The following is a 19,410-nucleotide window of genomic DNA, read 5'->3' on the forward strand; positions in this document are numbered from 1 at the left end:
GTCGAGAATAGAAGAGCTTATTTGGTTAATTTCAAGGATCGCTACTATTTATGTGGTTTGATAAAAATCTGCGACTCGAAGTCTCTCCTGAAGCGTTCGAAAAATAAAAAACAAAAAAACGACTGGTAGACTTTGTCCTTACGACATCCTTTTCATTCTCGCCGAGGTCAACCTGCGCAGAGACGAGCGTCAAATCCCAAGGTAGGCGAGTCCAAGGATTGATAGACAAAAAGCTGCGCAAAAAGTAGGTTCACGGTCGCTGTTTAATTTAATACTCGTCGCGATTGAATGAGGAATCGACGAACGAGTCGGTAAATTGCTTATTTCATGCGTGATTAACGCGAATTACAAGACAAACTATTAAATTCCTACGCAATATCGCACATGAAATATATGATACTTTGTACTAGTATTTTGCCAGCCAAGATTTCGCAAAAATATAACTTTGCCATTCCTTCGTTAAAATTGCAAAATTTATTTCATACTTCATATCATAACTAAATGTCGGTCTTTGCAGCCTGAAATGATAGAAAGCTTAAGTATGAAAAAAATACTGGACCACAATCCTGTGATTTTATCTGTACGATAAATCTGATGACACGCGTTGCATCTACTTCACCTGTAACCTGCTTGTAACGAGTCGCACGCACGTGCGGACGAGTTAACGCGTGTCGTTAACGATAAACGCTGAAACGTATGACTCGGTGCGTCACTCGCAGAGATCGGACAGAATAGATAGTTAGAATACGAATCATACTGAAACACAGTGAATCATTGGTAAATTTCATACGTCGTATGTCCCTCTTCAACAGTTATTCAATTTTTCGAATCTTGTCATTAATAAATAATAATCTTATTTAAAAATCTATCGCGAGATATTTTCTAGAGATTTTAATTCAAGAACAGTACAAAATTAAAACTGCGCATTTTTAATATTGTAATATAATTAATATAAAATCAGAGAAGAAGGCTCTCGACGAATAATGGCAAATTTTCGACGTAACTCTCTAATATAATGATGAATATTTTTTTGATTACGTGAGATTAATAAGTGTACAAGTTGATGACCAATTGTTTCATCAGCCTGTCGGAAATAATGAAAGCCGTGGTAGAAATCGCCAAGGGAATTTCCCATCAAAGAAGAGCAAAAGGAGCAAGAAGAGGAAGAAGAAGAAGGAAGAAGACAAGGCGGTCGAGGAGAGGGAAAGACGAAGGAGCGAGTCAGGCAGGCGAGCAGGCGTTCTCCGTTCGTCGCAAGATTAGCCAACCTGGAAGAGGGCCGATGCCAGTGAACTCGGTTGGCCGGTCACTAACCAGGTAACCCACACTAGCAACGACGTCAATGTGCTATGCAGCAGCAACAGCAACGGTTACGCTACGGGCTTTTTCACCGTTTGTCAGGAGGCCCTCGCCCGCGGAGTGCATAGCCCTGGTTAGATGTACCCTGAAGTAATTGCACACGAGATTCCTGCCTAACGCCCTCCTCCTGTCTCCTGCGCCTTTCCTCCTTCGTCCTTTCCTCTTGTGTTCTCCGTACATCCCTCGCCAGGGATTACTTCAACGTCGAATCAACACTGTTCTCGCTTCTTCCGGGAACGGCAGAATTCACACGGTTTGTCTTAACATTATACTTAGTCTTAGAAAGAACGGCGAGATAGAGAAAACGATAAATGTTGTAAATCTTGAGATACGAGATATTTACTTTTAAATCGCTATCAAACGGAATTGGTACTTCTATCTACAAATTATTGATCTGCTATTATCGTCTGTCTAAAACATTATTAGAGAACGCGGGAGAAACCGCTACGCGTGAGCTTATCACATGACAGGAAAGGTTCGGAATGGAAGAAGTGGTGGGATGGGTTTGACGCGACGTCACGTTTCATCGTCATAAATTATCAATGTTAATGGTCGATTCGTGTCGTTAGAGCATAAAAAAACAACAATAATCATTTGATACGAAAATAAGTCTAATAAAGCATTGCAATGCATTTGACATCCATAAATGTTTCTTAAACTTTTTTTTAAATTTGCCTTCAATAATATCAGTATATACTGGAAATGGAAACACGTTATCAAATTTTTTTATTATAATTGATTTAATCCGTATCTCTTCTAAATAAAATATCTGAAGATTAAAAATGTCAAAATACAAGATATCTGAAATATCTGGGAATTTTAAAAGGATACATATGAGATTTCAAAAAAATTTAATAATCCAAGTAAGGATATGAGAAACTATAATAAGGAACTATAACTAAGCATTGAAAAATGTAAAGGCTCGCTCAGCATCCACTTTATCTCTCCTCTCTCAGGATACCGGCCGTAAGAAATCGCAAGGGAGCGTCACGCGGTCGGCACGATTCCTCCCGATTTCCGCGCGAGAAATCCCGAAGAAACATCGAGAAGTTCACGGTCAAGCGTCCCTCGAAGCAGCGTTACCTCGTATACGGAGTAATACGCGTGTGTGCGCCGTGTAATCGAAAAGAGAAGGAGGCAAAGAGAAAAAGAGGGAGAAGGAGAGGAAGAGAAATGCGAAACGAAGGCTCGAGGGAGGGAACGAGCGAGAAGCAAAGAGGAAGCCACGATGGCGAGCTAGTGGGGCTTGCAGTTTGTTGCCCGATGACCGAGTTCATCGCCTCCTTCTCATTGCCGGTGCCCCGAAATCGAGAACCTTCGATGATCGAGCAAGTCGCGAAACGAGACTCGCTTTTTCATTGAAAGCTGCCGGGGAGGAAATCGAAAAAGCGACTTACTGCAAAGACCGCGTATAATCTAGAGCAATTTGGAAAATATACCGCATGGCTAAAGTATCTATTTTCATAGCGCAAATCAGATGTTCGATACGTCTTTTTCGCGCGCTTTTAGCGACATATTTAAAGAAATTTTCTTGCACGTCTTAAAATGTTTATATAAAATATATACAATTTAATATAAAGAACTTTTCATATAAAAATAACACGTTAATCGTGAGCGCTATTAATTTTTAACAGAATATGGATATAAATACTAATATTTCTCTTTTCTTTTAATTTCATCTATTAATTCACGGGGCTGAAAGTAGATCGACCTCTATCTAGAGACAGAGAACCGTTCCCGGCTCCATGATCATGCACGCTACACACGGTGGCCGTGTGTCTTACTACCACGCCAGACATTACATCAACGAAAACACTGGTCACACCGTATGACGCAAAAGATCATTCATCTAACAAAACTGCGCAGGTAACCGCCACGTCTGGATTATAGTGGCAACGAACTTTCGACGATGTGGGTCAGAAAAACAGGCTTAGCGCGCCAAGCCACTCTTCACTATGAGACATCCATTTCCGACTGCTACCAGAATTATCGTGCTATTTGTCATACTCGATGCTCTCGTAAAATAAATTACAGTTGTAATCTGAGAAGAGACAGTTGATGACAATTATACTTTTGGATTTATTGAAATATCCGCATCTCTCAATTAAATTTTCACATAAATATTAGAAAGAGAAACGTTTATGAATAAATAATCTTCGAACGTTTATGGATAAATAATCTTCGATAAATTATTTCTTAAATTTTTGATGGGTACAAGTTTTTGCAATTTTATATCAAAGCGATCGATCGTCTAGTTATAATAATCAGAATTCTTATCGCATAAATCGTATTATAAGAAATTTATTTCTATCCGCGTGCAAAAAAGATATTTTAATGAGAATTCTTTTTAAACGCGATGCATCGCGAATGCATTTGCCAAAGGTCAACGACCGAACACTCTCGATCGTTCGTATTATTCGCTACTCTCACGCATGCGTGCTTAAGACAGAAAGGGGTAAAGGAGCAGTGTGCAAAATTTTAACGACCACTCGCGATACCACTGTACTAGTTACGCGACTCTCCCCTATAATTGAAAAAGTTACGGGATAGAGAAATACAAATTTTTCCAGAAAAAAAAACCGATGCACACACGCTAGTAACGTACCGACAATCTAGGGTCGATGGCCGACGGTCGACTCCTACGATCGTTATGTCATTCATGCTCTTACGCACGCACGTACCTCTCGGACGTACGAGCGCGTGGATTTGTGCGTACTTAAGCGTAGAAACGTAGGAGTACTGTTACGCGTCGCGTTCCATACCAACGAAACACCATGAATTTTCTCGACAGTGTGACGAAAGAGTTATTTGTAATCGGAGAGATATCGCTGGGTCCCGATGATGTCCCTTAATATCGAAATACAACGCCTGATATTTTCGGTTAGATTTATTTTTTTGAAAAAGAGAGATCCCCCTTCAAATTTTTATATATTTATTAATTTTATATAAATTTAAATTTTCTTTAATAAATTCCCGCCATGATTTTTGCAGGCTTGATACAAATAAACATTTTATTTTGTTTCGATGATCGCGCGCGCGCGCAAAATTAATTTTCGATTTTATGACAAAATCGAACGTTTACTCGGGCATGGACCGTTCGAAGAGTCAGGTGCCCTCGAACATCTTCGGAGGCGATTATCTCGAGAGACTGCCTCTTCGTGTTCTCAACGGAGCCCTTCGCGAGAGAGTTCAAGGACTCGAAGGTGGTAGAGGACGATGATCGAGGAGAGAGGAGGAAAAAGGACGCGCGTTCGCGCGACGACGAGGATACGTAAGGGCAGCTGGGAGCGTTACACCTAGGTAGGGCATTGCACCGGTGCACACGATCTGGTAGAAGTCTTTGCCAGGCGCTCGCGGTGCAACTGCAAAGAGTTGCATTCGCGTAGCCGCGTGCAGTGACCCGCCCTACCGTTAGGACGGCCCCGAGGATGCGTTCCCCTCTTCTTCTGCCTCTCCTTTCTTCTTGTTCCTCTTGCGCCTCTTCTTCCTTCTCTTATTCTCTTTCTGCCCTCTCTCCTACTTTTCCAACGACCCTCTCTCCTCCTCCTCCCTCCTTCCCTATATTCGCATCTCGAACGTTCTTAGGCACCGGGAAGCAAAAGCGTGTCTATCTAACGAGGCCGAAGGGAGAGGGCGAGGAACGAACCCACCTTCTTCCTTCGCTTTTCTTTTATCCGATTCTAACCGTGCCGCATAAAGCTCGCGCTAAGTGCGAAATGCGATTGACCTCGCGGTACCTCGTAACAATTCTCGGAGCATTTAATTTAGAGACGTGAATATCTATTAATTTACCGCGCCAAGTGATGTCATAGAAAGTTCAGAGATTGATCATTGCGTAATTTTTCTCTTCCGTTGCTTAATTGCATTCATACTTTTAAGCACGTTTCTATTCCCTCTTTTTAATTTATCCGTAATTTTTTTTATATATCGTCGATTTGCTCTCTTGGTTAGGAAAAGAAGAAAATATAAAAGATTAAAAATGAAGTTTATCGAGGTATACTATCCCTATATATTTCGTCTAAATTTTCAAAATCGACAGGGACAATCTCCTCTTAAAGCTTGAAAAATCGATCCTTTCTAAGGGTGCACGGGCACTCGCCGCTGCGCTTGCCACCCCGGGTTTTGTGCCGGGCGTCGCGACGCCCCGCACAATCCCGGCGCGTTTCGTTCAGCGTCGACGCAGGTGCTCGTTCGCGGCGAGTCGCGCGGGGTGGGATGGGGACGAACGGCGCGAAGAGGTCATTGACCGTTTTGCGAGCTGGTAGGGGTCGGCGCACTCCCGAGACCATGCGTTGTGTGTGTGCATATATACATATACGTGCATACGTGCATACGTGTCGGTGCAAGACGCGCGCGCCGATGCAGTCGCTGCACTCCCACGTCGCTATGCAGTCCCGTAACATTCGCGGAAGCCGCCTGCCTCCTCCCTCTTTCTCTCTCTCTGTCTCTCTTTCTCTCTACTTCTCCTCCAGGTCTTCTCTCTCTCCTCCTATCCTTGCCTCCCGGAATGAAGAAGCTTCGCTTCGCGGATAGACCGATTTTGACTTAGCAACCACACTCGGCGCGATACACCCGTGACCGATCTTCCCCTACCTTCCTACACCCAATTGTGCTGCACCGCCGAGGTGGAGGACCTCGTTTCCTATCGCTCGGCGGAATTTCAAACGAACGGCGGCTCCCTATTCGCGGAAAACGCGCATTCCGCTGCCGCGACAACGAGGTCGTTGAATCCCGCCGTGTCAAACTTTTCGGTTGTTCCTCGAGAACGCGCTGCCCGCGACGCGGTAGTCACGATTGGTTTCGCTTTCCGGCCCACTTGACGGAGGACCCCGGCGAGAGCCGCCATCGATGGTGAATCCAGAGGCGCGCGACACGGTTCTCTACTCCAATTAAATCTATTGTACGCGAGAAATCGATAGTTTATGATTATTCCATAATTTATACGGTCTATTACATAAGAATTAATAGGACATTAAAACGCGAATAAAAAGCTCATGCAGAATTCACTATCTAATAATAGTTTATCGCTTCTTTGATCGTACATAGGTATTACATTATTACGCTATACATTGAAATATCGATTGCTACCAGATGCGTTTGACACTTTGCATGTGTCGCTGCAAGGGCTTGAGACGGCCTTCTATCGAGCTTGTATATACGCGATAGTATCTTATGTATATACTAAAACGTTCTTTCTCACCACTAGAGCCATAGAGTCCCCCTTCCCTGCAACTCGCGTTCGATGCAACGGATGCAATCAGTGTCCGCGCTGTGCATCGCTATACCCGCATTTTGCGCGAAACCGGTTCCCATGCCGCGTATTGTCGCAAGGCTCACAATGCAGATGCCAGACGATGAGTTAGATCGCCGCGAGATCACGACGGCCGGGCAAGACCACGCGAGATTCGAGAACGGCAAGGCCGGTTATGTAAAAGCCCCCATTAATCGTTTCCAGACTGCTCTCTGGGTCAACGCACCGCGAGGACGCCGACACGGCATCCATTGTCTTCCTGAAGACCACGCCTCAGAGCTTCTCGCCATTCTAGGATCGATGATCGCGAAAATTCAGGATCTTTAACGATTTTTCCCTTTTTTTCGCGATATTATATCATGCCAAACACATTAACCTTTGGTACTTTAATCGACAATTTAATTATAGTTTCCATCATTACGCGCCATTACCTACAATATTTGATTTACTCTCGATTATTTATTCAGAATTAAATAGGCGAACGAATTTTTATGACAATTTTTACGTTCTTTTTTAACGCTCTATTATATTCTTTCTAATCTGATGAATAAAATATATAATTTTTTCATTAAGAGACAATTTTCTACAACTTCTAATACTGACCGTAATATTATGGAAAGCTATACAAACATGTCATTATATGCAAAATAGATATTTTATTCAAATATATTTTAATTGATATTCAAATATATTTTATTTTTTTGAAAATTAAAAAAACATAGTATAAAACATGTACGTTAAAAATGCCTCTGCCAAGTATTAATATTTTGCATCATCTATATTTATTATTAAAAAAATATGAAAATATATATTTAATAAATAAATAAATACTTATCAATGTCATTATAGTATTTGCATAATTGTGTATGTGCATAAAGCTGTCGTAAATGGCCTATAATCTTTTTACAAATAATGTGTTTTGCAATATTTAAAAAAAAATCAATTTCACATGTAGCAGCAGTAAGTATATTTTTGTTTTTATATCTAAATAATAAACTAAATTTGTCATTAAAATCACTATATATATATATATATACACATACACACACACACACACACACACACACACATATTGTGCCTTTTTTTATAAAGTAATACTAAAACGAAATTTGCGCGCGTAAATTTGTTTGCAAAAATATTAAATAAAAAAAATTAATTGCCAATTATATCAATCTGATAATCAAGCCCTAGAAACACGGTCTCGTCTTTCTCACAGTCAGCCCAGTTAGCGGCTTATGTTAGAGGCTCGCACGATCGGCCTCCTCGTTTCTCCTCGTTTTTCGTGATCAATCGAGAAAGAAAAAAGCGGTTTGCTACGGCTGCCCGTTCGTCAATCCGTGAGAGGAGGCGGGACCACAAGTAAAGGTACTCGCTATAATCAACTTGCGTCTCAAAGTAGCAATGCGAAGCAGGCCAGCCTGGGGCTAGTGGCACACGTTCCTTGCTCTTCTCACTCTTTCTCGCTCTCTTTCCTTCTCTGTCTTCCTTTTTGCCAACACTACCTTTTACCTTCACGTTCCACGTCGTTTCCTCGAGAAGGCGTCTGTTTCTTTCCGTTCACCTTGGCTTTACCATCGCGAATGACGCTTTCGATGATCTTAATAATTTTAACAAGGTGACCTATACTACTATTAAAGCTTAAATAATGCGTTTTTAAGTTTTCAGAAATGTTAAGATACAACGTGCATTGAGCATTCGTGTATGTAAAGTTCGCAATATTCAAAGATACATGCAGCTATTCATAAAGTACAGGATCTAACGGTTCAAGGAGCTAAGACTTCGTAGATTGGAATACTCTTGATTCTTAGAACAGAGCCAGGATAACGCGATATCCCACTTCTTGCGTTCGCTTAACCCACGCGATCCAATTTATAAGCAGCAATCTATTATAACTCGATCATTTTTCCTTGTCGACAATATATAATGGCTGGAGGAAATGAGATTTTGAAAATCGAAATCATGATAAACTCTACGATCAGAATGATGAACGTGTAACGTTCAATCACGACGTTCTATTTCTTCCTTTGCACTGAATCGGCGAGATTCGTGGCTGACAGGACTTTACTGTAACTCGTCCATCTTGGTTCATCAAAGATCTAACGGTTCGAGATGCCGAGGCTTTGAAAATCGAAGCCTTCCTAGGACTCGCGATCAGAATGGCGCGCGATATTGCATTTCTTTCTTTAGCACGAACTGCGCGAATCGCACCTCGGCTCATCTTTACTTCGCCGTTGCAACTGTACTCGATCGCAGACATCTATGTCGGCTCGTTGCGTGCCTTCCTCTCGTTTGTTCCTCCACCAGATTCCACCTGAACGACGCGAGGCTTCTTTCGCGGCGTCAATTGCACGCGCGACCATTTACAGACGCGAGAGCGATCGTGCACGTGTGCTTGCGCTCGCTCGCGAACGCAACGAGGTGGTCGAGCGGCCTCCTTGTGTTTCTTTGCAGGTCGCGGCGCAAGTCGTCCATCGGTCGACCCAGCACGTGGCGCCAGCAGAGAAATTACTTTTTCCATTTTTCTTTCGCCGCGAGCGAACGAGCAAGCGCAAACAGTATCGCTCGTGTCATTTTCACAACCGGCTCCATAATTAATGAATTTAAACAGAGCATTTGAATAAATTCGATATTCTTAACACAAGTTTTATCACTATCAAATTTAAATTCGAATTAAAAATTGACCGAGAGATAGTGCTTTATCAGATAAAATAAAACTGGAGAATAATTTTAATTGGACAGTAGAAATATATAGATGTCTTTAAAAAAATGTAACGATTTGGAAATGCAGCGGAATCGCGGTCAATATCGTGAGCGAGAAATTCGACGACACATCGTCGTTGACACATATCCTGAGTCACTGCGCTTCCCCGAGCGAGATATGATCGAAGACACGCGCCGCATTGTAAAGATTACGCCGACGAAATACAACGCGCATCTTAATGTCCGTGCAGCGGGTGCACGCGTGATGCAACGCAGCTGCTTCTCCACGCCCATCGATCCTCTTCCGTTCCTTTTCTTTTTGGAACAACCGACCCTTCAACGTTCATGCTGAAAAAGCACGCGCGCGGTCACGTAAATTTTATGGCGTTTCCGAATGAACAATCTACGTACTTTTTGTATACATATTTCAATTTTCGAGTATTTTTTCCCACAAGATTTACAATCTTCTCTTCTGGTCCGGAAGTTGGCAGTACTCCAGAGATCATTATTAGTTAATCGATTATCTTTCCGTGAGTTTTTTATAATTTTAAATTTGTCGCACAGTCTTATGGACGCGTAAGAAAAATGGATGAAGCGCGTGCGATGCAAAAATACATCTCGGTACATGTAAAGTACAGCACACAAAGCGACAAGACGCAACAGTCGCGTGGTATTCTTGCGAGTTTGTATATACGTGCACTCGCTCTTACTGCTGCTGCTGCTGCTGCTCCAGGTTCAGTGACATCACGCACGCATATGCGTGACGCGCCGTGCGCACCGTTATGCCCATAGCCTGCCCCATAGCGCCCACTGCGGAAGTATCGCCATATTACTCAGCGGTACGACATATACGCGACGATCGGCGTTCATGGCAATGTGCACCAGGTTTATGTATTCGCGACTATGCACTCCGTTAAGCCGCGAATCGCGCGAAAGTAGCGTTCAGATCAAACAGTACTCTTCTCTCGCACGACAATTATGCAGCGCAATCGTCGTGATAAGTTTATTTGTTTTCTTTTTAAATCGAAGGTTTAAGGTACAAATGATTTAGTAAAAAATTCATGGACGAAGGAATCAAGCTATTCTGTCAGAGATGCGAATAGTATGTAGGACCTTTGACGTTTGCATCGTGATTGTGCAATAATCAGAAGCTGGTAGGAAGCCGGGAATCTTGATGGAGGCAAAGCGACGATGAAGTCGGCGACCGGTCGCTCAGTGCCAAGGACACGGACGGTAGACAATGCAATCCTCGGTTGCCTCTCCGCGGAGAGGCAACCTCTAATTACGTGGCTCTGCTTGTTACATTTTTATCCGCGCGCCTCCTCTACATGCATCGCTGCGCGTTACTATTCCATTACAGCGAGACCGAGGAATCGCGAATCATCTTGATACACAATGCAAACGCCGATAATCCCATTTGCATAATTGCTAAAACGAATCCATTAAGCTGTACGCGAAGGCGGAAAGTCATGTAATTCAAACGCGAGAACCAGGCAAAGCGAAGAAGCTCACCTACGTCTTTATGAATGCGACGTAATTAATGATCCAACGTTGTGAAATTTTTTTATTAGTCTTATTAATCTTTTTTCCCCGAGGATCATCGACTATCGTCATAATAGTAAATAATCATTCGCGCATCTATCCCGAAGAAAATAATCCGCACAATTATATTTCAACATTCTATGAAACGTGTCGGCGAAGATGAGCCATCAAATTCTCTTCACGTCCGAGATTGTAATATTCTCTGACACGATGCTTAAAGGAAAAGAACGTAATAACGACACGTGCGATAGCTTTACAGTACGATCGATTAAAAATAGACGCGAGGGTCATGGTGTATTCGTTGCATATAAATGTGCGTGGCTGCAGGTCACTACCCGATTTCAAGGAAACGCCATCGTCTGACCTCCGTCGTCGCGGCCATTACATTCGAGGTCTGTCCGAGTTCGTAGCCGAGTAAGAGAGCGTGAAGAAATGTTTCAACGAAATAGGCGCGTAAATCTATCTCACGGAGAGACGATTTATTGTGCTCAATAAGCATCGGTTAACCAAAGAACAACTCTCTTTCAAAAATACTAGATAATACATCGCAACCATTTACAAGAAGCGCGATAGAATGAAAAAATACAGCTACATTTTTACTTTTCATTTATACAACCTGCGATGAAACTTAAGGAATAAATGCGAATATTTGTCTCATATAATTTACTATTACGAATTATTTTCTAATAATGAAAGTAAAGTTGACACGGCATTACGGAAACCTTCGCATAATTCAATACCCTCAAATGTTCACATTCGATTCGCAGCCGTACAGATTCTTCAGACTGACAGGAAGTGCATTCAAAGATTTTCCATGGCAGGATATTTCAGGTTCTGGAAACACGATATTTTTGTAAAGCAGAAAAACCGAGTAATCGCCTTAAAAATGGAAAATTCGATAATATAGAAAATCATATAACCCTTTCCTCAGCGCTGTCCCTTTGAATCTGATTGCCGACCTTGCTATTGTACATTGTACAACGTGTCCTTGTAAAGAAAAATTTGTTTTGTCCTGTGCATTTATAGTCTTGTAAATGTATGAATTTTAATTGTTTTCGTGTGTATAAGCAAGTAATAATATTGACAATGAGTCAAAATTGATATAGTCCAAAGGTTTGTTTGGAGTAAAAGACACATTTTTATCAATGCAATTTGTTTTGTCGTGAGTTTACAACAGTGCAATTAACATTGACCTCACTCTTTTTCTTTTTCTATACCGAAAAGCATATTCTTTTTCTATACCAAATTTTCTCTTGCGCATCATTAAGTAATCAAACATTATTAGATAATTAAATAATTTATCATCATTTTGCATAAATAGTAATTTAGTTTGAGATTTGATTACCACAAATATTTAATTGTTTTATAAGAAATACTTATTAATAATTAGTAAATTTAGTTTTATACGTGTGCTGCTTATTTTAATATTTAAGCGAAATTTTTCCATTCTTATTGCGTAGCTAAAGAGAATCAATAATTAGTAGGTTTGATATCCGGTTCGGTTTTATCAGCAGTAATTTGATGCGACGTAAGAAAACCGATAAACAGCTATGAGAATGCGATCGGAACATCAAGTATATTTATGTTAAAATAGCGACCTCAACTTGATCTCTCAAACTGATTCAGCGAGTATGTCGAATCGTCATCACATTTTTCGTACAAACATATATGTGATGGTCATTTTTTCGTTCATAAATGTGAATCTTGATGACAAATTTTAAAATCAAATTAATTAGATAAAATTATTATTATTTACAACTGACATTATTACGAATAATTCTTTGGTAATATAAAAATTATGACATTCTTAAATCCTTGCGCAAGAATTAAAATTTTTCGCGCGCGCGAGAGGAGGAAAGTACGAGGAAACAAAGCGGATCATATATCGCGATGAAAAAAGAGGACGGTTGTACATAGTATATACTAATATGAAAAAAGAAGGAAGGAAAAAAAGAGCAAAGAGGAAGAACGTTCGCGCGATATAGAGACATAAGGAAAGAGCGAGTGAGCGAAAAGAGAGAGGAGCAAGTGTGGGAATAGAGAGAAAGAGAGGCAAGAGACAAGGATACGGCGAGAGGAAGAGAAAAAGAGAGAGAGAGATGGAAAAGCAACGCGACAATCACTACGCTCGCGGTTAGCTCGAGCGAGAGGGCGCATGGCCTTGGCCGCCGCTGCGGGGTAATTCAGTCAAGGTTTCGGCCGATGAACTTCCTCCAACGGGAGGAAGGAGACCCCGCCGGCTGGTCGTGGTAGATGCGGTGGGGAAGATGCCGGACCAATCGCGCGACTGCAGGGCCCGTCGAGCCGACGACCGATTGGTCGGGCCCGTCGCGGTCGCGACGGCACAGCTCCGGGGGCCCGCAGCGACTTGTCAGTGACCTCCAGCATTGAAAATACGATGAACTCTCTCGGGGGGCCCTGTAAGAGAGCGTACGGAGCAATGTGTTGTGTGTCCTCTACTACATACTAGGTAGCCAGGGCGTAGACATTGTAGATGGTCGAGGTAGCCTGCGATAGCCTGGCAAGCGAGCAGGCACATCAATCCCTCCCCACCTTCGAGTTGGTCAGAGTTGCCGAGTAAGGGCTGCACGGCCCCCAGGTAACCAATACTCGGCAGCGCCGAACACGAGTCAGACCAACGCGAACCTCCCTCGAGCGAAGACTTACTTTCACTCTCTCTTCAGGTTACCATCCGCTCGCGTTCGGCTACCATTCGTCGCGTCTGCCGGCGAGCATCGCTATAACACCTGGCCGTAACCTTTGCACGGCCGCAGATCGTACCGATCTCTCGTACGCCTCGGAGCGAAAGTTGGCGCGCGAGCGCCCGAATCGATATTCATTAGTGATCGATCAGTGAGCGTGGTGACAGTGAGAGCGAGATGAGAATCAGTGGACCGATATCGCGAATGTGGACCTAATCGTTGTCAGTGCAGTGTCGTGAGCGAAACGGATGGAGTTTCCGTCCAGGACGAGAGAACACTGACGAGGCGATAGCTTCCTTTCTCGACGAAACATGATTCTTATTGCGGACAGTAGCGCGCAGGACACGCTGGCAACGTCACCCGCATCCGAATCGCTAATCGCCGGCGTGTCTACCCACGATTCCCGCGCGTCCAGCGTGCCGCGTGTACCGGCTCAGGGCATGTCTAGTCCGTTTCACGTGGTGCAATTAGCCGCTCATCGTCTTAGTCCCAGCATGCCGACGATGGATTCAACGGTCTCCTCCGCTAAACCCGAGCCCGAACTCAATATAGGTACGCGACAATTATTCGCCATCTCTTTGACGGCGTGATAAATAATGCAATTTAAGGCAGGCGCGTGCGAGCGTGAAAAAAAATAGGTAGGACCGCCGGTGAAAGCAGAAAGTTATAATACGGCGATGCTGTAACAAGCCGCACGCGCGCTCGAGAGAGGAGAAAGTGTTCTTCTTTCCCTCCCACCTTTCTCTCACAGTCGCACGTGGAGAGGAAGCCGCGGGAGAGGATATCGTTGCGACGACCTGCATTAACGGGACGCGCTTCTCTCGTTTGTTTCAGAATTCGACGGGACCACCGTGTTGTGCCGAGTCTGCGGTGACAAGGCGTCCGGTTTTCACTATGGAGTCCATTCCTGCGAGGGATGCAAGGTGAGTACCGACGGATCAGTTGTCAGTTACGTAGCGATTCTGTCAGCGCTATCGTCGATTCGAAAAGAGTTACGTTACAATGTCTAATCGAATTTTCGAATCAAAGATTCCGCTGACGGGATCCGATGTCGCACAAGCGATCACAGTGCGAGCTGTGTTTAGCGATTTCGATATGCTTGCCGAGATGTTTTGTTGAGAAAATTGATCTTGCTTCATATTATTGGCATAGATATCAATATTTACTTATAATCGAAAGATACAAAAATTTGGCGGAAATAAAAGATTTTAATTAAAGATTTTTTTTATAAGTCTAAAATATATAAAAAAAAGTAATTTCCATTAAAGTAAGATCAACTTGTCCAGAGAATTTGTTGTTTTAAAATTGTTTAAAATATCTACAACGATAGATTATTATAATATCTTTAAGAATATCGAAATTGCAGATGCGCGAGACGGCCAGTAGGAATGTATGTAAAGTGCGTGAATGTAAATATGCGTGAGACAAGAAACCAAGGCTACATAGGAACTGTCGACAGAGCACGGGTTAACCTTGGTCACGCGGAAATCATAAGAGATTTGAGATGGTCCTTGAAATTATTTCACGACCCGGTAGTCCCCCCACAATCGGCAAGGTTTTCGATTTACGTATCATCAGGGCTATTGCGATCGTTGACTATCGAACTTTTTATCGATTATGAAGATCAGTGCAATTTTATTATTATTATTATTATTATCAATATATTATTATTATTATCAAAAACATCAATCATTTCCTTGTATATTTTAAAATTGGCGACGTTCACTACTCTTCTGCGCCATTTTTTACGTTACTCAGCCGCCATCGCTTTCAGGAAAAGAATAAAAGAAACGATAAAAGGAAGGACTTAACTATTGCGTAATATATTTTGCGTGAAACCAGGCGGAAAATGTGATTTTTTATCACTTAGGATTGTTCGTGTTAAAGAGATTCAGAAGAAGGTTCGCAGCAGGGTGACATCTCAAATTCCTTCTAAAGATCCCCTTTCTGTCAGCAATTTTCAGACCTAACAGCTTAACATTCTGACTAAATGAAAAATTGCCGATATTTGAGGCTCAAAGATGCTAAAAATGTCATTCAGATCGAACAATTATTGTTGCATTTCGTGTTTTATCTTCGTATTATAATAAACATTCGATCGAATGTTTTTTCCTGGTGACGCGAATGTTTTCACGAATTGTTTAAATCATACCCCGATTTTGACGTGTCTCTTTTGTTTCGACTGTACGCGCGTCTTTCAACACGCTCGGCCGGAAGTGGGATAGCACTGGCTATCGCCGCGTTTTAGGAAGTGAAGGAACGGCGCCACTACCCACCGCCGACTTTACCACCTCCATCGACACGCGATGCGATGGAGGTGGTTATACTACCAGGTGCTGTGCATCGTTCGCGCTCGCAGATCGACTTAGACCATTCGCGTGGCAGCTTCGTATCGTCATCTTTCTTCTAATCTTTACGGTTCTAATCTTTACTTTTACAAATTTTTACCCAAGATACACGCATTTATATGCTTCCGATTCGAATCCAATTGTTATGAATTTTACGACGTGATATTTTATATAATATTTATTATATTATAGGTAAAAATATCTCCAAGAGTTTGTTGCATTATGATAGAAAATATTAAAGAACTTGATAGTCGTATTTACATTTATCATTGATTTTATATTTAAATTTATCCTTGTCGGTTTTTTTGTAAAATTGAATAAGCTCTTTAATATATTAATCCATTATTTGATTATTATAATATGATTTCAATGCAGATTGAATATAATAATTGTTGAGATTAGACAAAACAAATAGCTACATACTCTTTGAACGCAATTTTTAGAGAGCGACAATAGATTAATAACTTGTTCTGGTCGCTTTTTCCCATTGAAATAATCGAACGGAACCAGCAGTAGATATTTTACGGTGGAGGATCCGAAAGAAGGGAGATAAAAGATAGAGTTGGGTCAACCAAAAACCCAGTGATCATCGTTGTAACCGCGGGAAGGCGAAAGTATCGGAAGGACCTTTCAATTCATGGCGCGGAGCAGGTACTTCTGCTTTCATCGCTCCTATTGTAGGACATGAAAAAAAAAGAACTAGATTGGCCGCATTCCATGTGGAAACACCTGGCTAAGGATTTTTCCGTCCCCTCTATCCGTCCTTCCACTTTCCACCACCTTTCCAACGCCTGAAATTCACTGGAGAGACTAATCGGTCGGGTAGAGTCATGGCCCCCGGTTGGTTGACTAGGTCAGTAACTTATGGCCGCAGCGCCGTAAGAGGCGCTAAACCAAACGAGTCTCCACCGAGTGACCTAGCCGCTAGCGGTAGACCGTCTTAAGGTACTGGAAGAGGAGCTGTGTGGAAAGGGAAGAGAACGCGGAAGAGTGTTGGATATCTTTAAGACTAGGTCGCTCGGTCGCACCACTGTTGCACTATTTCGCTCTACCGTCTCATCGGTAGTATGCTACTTTTCTCCTCGCGTCACGCGGATTGCAACACTGAGATATTAATTTCACCGTAGGAAAAAGCTTGCCAATGTAACACAGCGTCACGCGCAACAAAGTACGAAATTTTATACAATTTCTATTAACCGGTATATATTCGAGAATATTTTGAAAATCGACAAAAGTTGATATGTCGAAAATATCAAATGTCAAATTATCAGGATTCAAAGATCCACCTATCTAATATAGCTCACGTTTTAAATAAATAAATTATCTAAATATACAACACACATTATTATGCGAGATTTTCTTTCTAATTTAGTATCAAAAATATTATTTGTCAGTTCATTAAAGCATCGTGAAGAAGAATAAAATATATGCACTTTCTTAAATATTTCAATCGGAGTTAAATCGATTACAGTTCGAAAATACTCGAACGGCGCTATTATTGTTCTACTCTTGCTACCATAACGGTACATATTACAGAGATTTAAAATAAATATTTATCTTGAAGTGTTCAATAATTTTTGACATGTAAAATGGCTTGAAATTGTTAAAAAGATAAATATGCATTTTTTTCATTCTTAATGTTGAACGCGAGTTCTCTTTCAATTAGGAAAGAAAATTAAAATTAAAAAATATATCTCTACAATTCTCGCTCAATATCTTAAATTATGGAAAATCATACTGAGCACTATTTACATATATATAATATATAATACCGAAATATTCTTTTGTGTGACCAGTTTTCTCGAAAAGATGAAAAAGTGTTATTTAGGAGAAAAATGAGATTCTTTAACACAGTAGAGTTCCTCTTTAAACCTTCGCGACAAAACAATCATCGGTGGAGGTGCACGTCGACGCTTTTTCCGGAGGGTTGAAATCAGGCGACCGGTGCATTAACCCTCCGGTCGTCGACCCTCCGAGCCAGTTACGTCACTCTCCCTCCTCCTCCTCCACCTCCTCCTCCCTCATTCCGCTATCCTCTCCGCGCACCCCTTCCCATGGGGAAGCCTTCCTCCACTCTCCCCCCCTCTCTCGGGTAACCGTCATTTTTGACGTCGTAACGAGTCGCGATCTCATTTTCATTTGATTGCGCGAGTATTTCGGTGCTCGCTTGAGGTTACTGACCCCGGTGCATCTACTTTAGAATCGGGTCAGTCGCTTATTATCGTGGTAGGTGTTCGCTCGACATGGTATCTGTCCACCAGAGCGGGAGCTCTTCGAGATAACGCTTCCCCGCCGGGCGAAATCGGACCGCCGCAATTTTTACACCCGATAAATTCGTCCCGCGGAACATGATACCATCGACGAAAAGTACAATAGATCATTCTTGCCTTTCCGACACGCGTCACGTGTTTTATTACGTATCTGTAAGCCCACGAGCCTCGAAGGAATTCGTAATTTACGCGGATGCGTCTCGTCGCATTAATAATTCGATTCGGCGATTCACGAGAAGGCTTGAGAAAAAATTTGTTACAGACAAAAATCCCAAATTAATTTCTAATCATTTTACACATAAACGCGATCCGCAGATAAATATCGATCCCACTTTTGAGGTCAATCCAAGAGATTAATCATCGATAAATCAACAGATAAGCAGTTTAAACACCGATATATAGGATATTCGGTAGGCGTATCTTTCTAATACAAGATTAATCGATAAGAGATCGATATCCAATTTTATAATTAAATGGCTGTATCGCTGTTATCGTTCCGTGATATCAGCAGGATGCAAAACTGTGCGCGCACAGAAGCGATCCTCTCTGACCTCCGCGATCGACTTTACCGATATCGATGCCCGGGCAGCAGAATAGAACGGCAAATTCTTGGGGTCGTAGGAGAGTGCTAGAGCGAGCTAGCGAGCGGTTAATGCCCTCGGAGCGGAGAGTGTCGCGACTGTTGGAGCGGCGCACGCGCGCGCGTTACGTACGTCACCGTTACTCCGTTTCGCGTCCTCCCCTTCTGCCCTCCCAGCTCTACCTCCTACTTTTACTATGGTACCTCCCGCTCCCACTCTTTCTCCGTAGCAGATACGCTCACCTTCCCCTACCGTCCCTCGGTCACAGATCGCCATCCCTCCTCACCCCCGTCCCCCCATCCGTTGCAGTAGTCGCGCGCTCCGGTCGTTGGCCCCGCGACCACATCGTGTGTATGTCTCACACTCTCTTTACCTATATATGTGCCTCATATGCAAGCATGTACGCGCATACAACCCTGTACACCGTCACCGTCGTTCCTGCCAGCTACCGCTGTCGTCGTTGCGCTTCCACGGAAAATAAAATTGGAGTACTTAACTAGGCAACGATGGTCCTGCTAAATCTCCACGTTAATCGCGCGACAGCTTTTCCAAAGATTAGAAGCGCGAATTTTTAATATTTATTTCTCATATTGATCGTTATTACGTCATTGCATATTTCAGCCTACACATTGTGGAAAATTAAAGAAGTCTTGGTAC

The 19,410-nt window shown here is 42.4% G+C and overlaps 2 protein-coding genes across 7 annotated transcripts in view; one reads left to right on the plus strand and one right to left on the minus strand.

The window, feature by feature from the left end:
* Spoon (A-kinase anchor protein spoonbill) overlaps positions 1-19,410 on the minus strand; it is a 177,214-nt gene that overhangs the window by 91,935 nt on the left and 65,869 nt on the right. The window lies entirely within an intron of this gene.
* E75 (ecdysone-induced protein 75) overlaps positions 1-19,410 on the plus strand; it is an 89,855-nt gene that overhangs the window by 60,092 nt on the left and 10,353 nt on the right. For 3 of the 4 annotated variants that reach the window (XM_083082345.1, XM_083082346.1, XM_083082347.1), the window contains exon 2: positions 14,389-14,477. In XM_083082345.1, coding sequence (XP_082938471.1) covers positions 14,389-14,477 — 89 coding nt within the window. Of the gene's footprint in view, positions 1-13,466; positions 14,107-14,388; positions 14,478-19,410 lie in introns of those variants that run through there. The other variant, XM_083082343.1, reaches the window with a different exon arrangement.

This window comes from Camponotus vicinus, unplaced genomic scaffold, assembly GCF_025532165.1.
Source record: "Camponotus vicinus isolate PSW18456_S1 unplaced genomic scaffold, iyCamVici1.0 SCAF_11, whole genome shotgun sequence".
Classification (NCBI taxonomy): domain Eukaryota; kingdom Metazoa; phylum Arthropoda; class Insecta; order Hymenoptera; family Formicidae; genus Camponotus; species Camponotus vicinus.